Below are 3721 nucleotides of genomic sequence, written 5' to 3' on the forward strand. Positions count from 1 at the left end.
ATTAGTTTGGGGATCGATACAGGGCTATGGGGAGAGAGCAGGGACAGTGGGATTAGTTTGGGGATCGATACAGGGCTATGGGGAGAGAGCAGGGACAGTGGAATTAGTTTGGGGATCGATACAGGGCTATGGGGAGAGAGCGGGGCAGTGGGATTAGTTTGGGGATCGATACAGGGCTATGGGGAGAGAGCAGGGACAGAGGGATTAGTTTGGGGATGGATACAGGGCTATGGGGAGAGAGTGTGCAGGGGCAGCACGGTTAGTTTGGCTATTTGCTGATGACAGCCCAGGTCCATTCAGCACACGCTGGCTCACGGAGGGAACGGTTGTGATTTCTGACCGACATGCCTCTCGAGGTTGATATGTGGAGGCTCACTGTGCTTGTGGGTCCTTGTGGATCCACTTTCTGCTGAGTGAGGCAGGGCTCCTGTTTGACTGGCCACACTTGACAGGGCCTGGGGGGTGCTGTGTGCAAGCACCCGCTGACCGGGTGTTAACTGAAGGAATCCCCCCCCACACACACACACACACACACACAAGAAAGACCCACACAGTAATAAAAACATTTACTTTCTTTGTCTCTCTCTCTCTCTTTTCTCACCGATTCTGGGTATCCTGAGGGATGAGACATGATCAGAATGCTTCCTGGACACAGCAAGACCACAGATCCAGAGTGGATGGGGCTGGTCAATATTCCCTGGGTGAGGGTGGGGACTGTCGCTGTGCCCCCCCCCCCCCCCCACTATAGGAGTGTATTCGATCGGTTACTGCTGTCTGCCTGGCACTGCAAGACAAGCAGCCCGCACTAAACAAAAAAACAAAAACACACAACTAAAATAAACAAATGCACAAACCGCGCCGATAATTAAATTAAATCCTCTGCACTCTGCTTACAAACATTAATCCTCTTTCTCTCTCTCCCCCCGCCCCCCCCACCCCCACCACACTGGAAACCCAAGAGGCAAAATAAACCAGTCACAAGGACAATAAAAATTACATCTCATCCATCAGGTAACCCTGCTCGCCAACGCAGGAAGGGAGCGTAGATGATGGTGTGCGCGCACCGGGGTCTAGCGTGAATGCTGTTTCATGGGCTCTCCTCCCTCCCTCCCTCTCACTGTGGCGGGGGGAGAGAGGGGCTGCGCTCTTTAGCCCGATTTAGCGTCCACCAGCTGTATTAGGCCGTCTGTACTCATCGACTTGGGCCGCTCCAAGGGGAAGCCCAGGGCCCTGCTCCAGATCAGCTGGGCAAGGACTCCCAGAGCCCGGGAAACACCAAATAGAACGGTGTAGTAATTCATCTCCTTCATCCCGTAATACTGCAGCAGAGAGAGAGAGAGATGCAGTCAGTCAGCTGTTAAAAAGTTGCACCGATTACGCAGACATACCATTGGGCGTACAGGGAGCTAGGAGACGTACAGTACGGAAACTGACCCTTCGCCCCAACCAGTCCATGCTGACCATAATCCCCAAACTAAACTACTCCCACCTGCCTGCTGCTGGTCCACATCCCTCCAAATCTTTCCTATTTGTGTACTTATCCAAATGTCATAGAGATGTACAGCACAGAAACAGACCCTTCGGTCCATCCCGTCCATGCCGACCAGATATCCCAACCCAATCTGGTCCCACCTGCCATCACCCGCCCCACATCCCTCCAAACCCTTCCTATTCATAAACCCATCCAGATGCCTCTTAAATGTTGCAATTGTACCAGCCTCCACCACTTCCTCTGGCAGCTCATTCCATACACGTACCACCCTCTGCGTGAAAAAGTTGCCCCTTAGGTCTCTTTTATATCTTTCCCTTTCTCACCCTAAACCTTTGTCCTCTCGTTCTAGCCTCCCCGACCCCAGGGAAAAGACCTTGTCTATTCACCTTATCCAGACTCATGATATTATAAACCTCTATAAAAGGTCACCCCCTCAGCCTCTGATGCTCCAGGGAAAACAGTTCCAGCCTGTTCAGCCTCTCCCTGTAGCTCAAACCCTCCAAGCCTGACAAATCTTGCCCGAACCCCCTCCAAAACGTTGTAACTGGACCCACATCCAACACTTACTCTGGAAGTTCACTCCACACATGAACCACTCAAGAGGGGAAAACAAAATGCCCTTCACATCCCCTGGTCTTGAAATACCCCTTCCGCCGGGAAAACCAACACCTACCTAAGCATCTTACTCATGTCCCCCAGGATTTTATAAACCTTTGTAAGGTCACCCTCTCAGCAAACACGGTCTCAGCCTCTCCTCATGACTCAAACCCCTCCCCATTCCTGACAACATCCCAGTAAACCTCTTCTGAACCCCTCTTGATCATATCCTTCCTGTAACAGGGTGACCAGAGCTGCAAACGTACTAACTAAACCTGCGACGTTCACATCAGTCATTAATGTACGCAACAAATAGCAGGGGTGCTGGACACAGGCCTCCAATAACCACCATCGCGCGGTAACCTCCTGTTTGTAACCTGGTTTGGGATCCAGTTTGGCGACTTGCCTCGGATTTCATGGGAAATGATCATTTGGCACAGCCTTCCATGAGGGACTTTGTGAAAGGCTTTACTGAAGTCCATGTAAACCACATCAACTGCACTACATCCGTCAACCTATTTAGTCACTTTTCACAACAAAACCCTCACTTAACATAGTCAGATGGGATCTCCCTTCAACAAACCCATGCCTGATCAGTACAGCACAGTCCAGGCCCTTCGGCCCTCGATGTTGCGCTGACCTTCTGTCCCACTCTAGGCTCAGACTAACCTCCGTCCCCTTCATTGGACTATCACCCATGTGCCTGTCCAAGAGTCGCTTAAATGTTCCTAATGTCTCTGACTGTACTCCTCTCTCTTCCCCCCACCACCGACCGTGCGTTCCACACACCCACCACTCTCTGCGTAAAGAACCGACCTCTGACATCTCCCCGAAACCGCCCTCCAATCACCTGAGATTTGATCCCTGCCTTTCCCGGTGTTAGTTAATCCAGAGCCTCAAACATTTTTTTTCTAATAATGCCCCTAACGCCGACGTCAGACTCCCTGCTCTCTAATCGCCTGGCCTATCCTAACTGCCCTTCTTGAACAAAGGAACCACATTAGTTATCCTCCAGTCATTCGGCACACCAGCTGTGGCCGGGAAAGGATTAAATCTCACTGCAGTCTGCACTGTTGCCTCCAGGGGCCCCCCCACACCCACTCGGGTACAGACCTGCAGCAGGACCCCACTGTGTGCGTCCACGTTCGGCCAGGGGTTCTTGGCTTTGCCCTGGTCCAGCAGCACCCCGGGGACGATCTTGTAGAGTTGAGCGACCAACTTGAACATGGGGTCGCTTGGCAGGTGCTTGAGGGCAAATTCCCTTTGGCAGGTATAGCGGGGATCAGTCTTGCGGAGGACAGCGTGGCCATAACCGGGAACAACCTGCAGCGAGTGTGGGATGCGGGGGGGGGGGAAAGAGAGGAAACAGATGTAAACGCAAGAGACAGCTAACACCTCCGCAGACACGCAGCATCAAGAGACCGACACACCAACAGGTCGGCGCCGAGGGAGGGTCAGCGCCGAGGGAGGGTCAGCGCCGAGGGAGGGTCAGCGCCGAGGGAGGGGGCGCGGTGGGAGGGTCAGTGCCGAGGGAGCGGGCGCGGTGGGAGGGTCAGTGCTGAGGGAGCGGGTGCAGATGGGAGGGTCAGTGCTGAGGGAGCCGGCGCTGTGGGAGGGTCAGTGCTGAGGGAG

General features: G+C 53.5%; 1 protein-coding gene across 1 annotated transcript in view; it reads right to left on the reverse strand.

The window, feature by feature from the left end:
- Positions 1–551: 551 nt before the first annotated feature.
- The window catches only part of cs (citrate synthase), a 17457-nt gene continuing 14287 nt past the window's right edge, over positions 552–3721 (reverse strand). The window contains exons 7-8 of the mRNA XM_043681744.1: positions 3203–3484; positions 552–1319 (exon numbers count right to left, since the gene is read on the reverse strand). Of these exons, the coding sequence (XP_043537679.1) occupies positions 1149–1319; positions 3203–3484 (453 nt within the window). The 3' untranslated portion in view covers positions 552–1148. The remainder of the gene's footprint in view (positions 1320–3202; positions 3485–3721) is intronic.

This window comes from Chiloscyllium plagiosum, chromosome 43, assembly GCF_004010195.1.
Source record: "Chiloscyllium plagiosum isolate BGI_BamShark_2017 chromosome 43, ASM401019v2, whole genome shotgun sequence".
NCBI lineage: Eukaryota > Metazoa > Chordata > Chondrichthyes > Orectolobiformes > Hemiscylliidae > Chiloscyllium > Chiloscyllium plagiosum.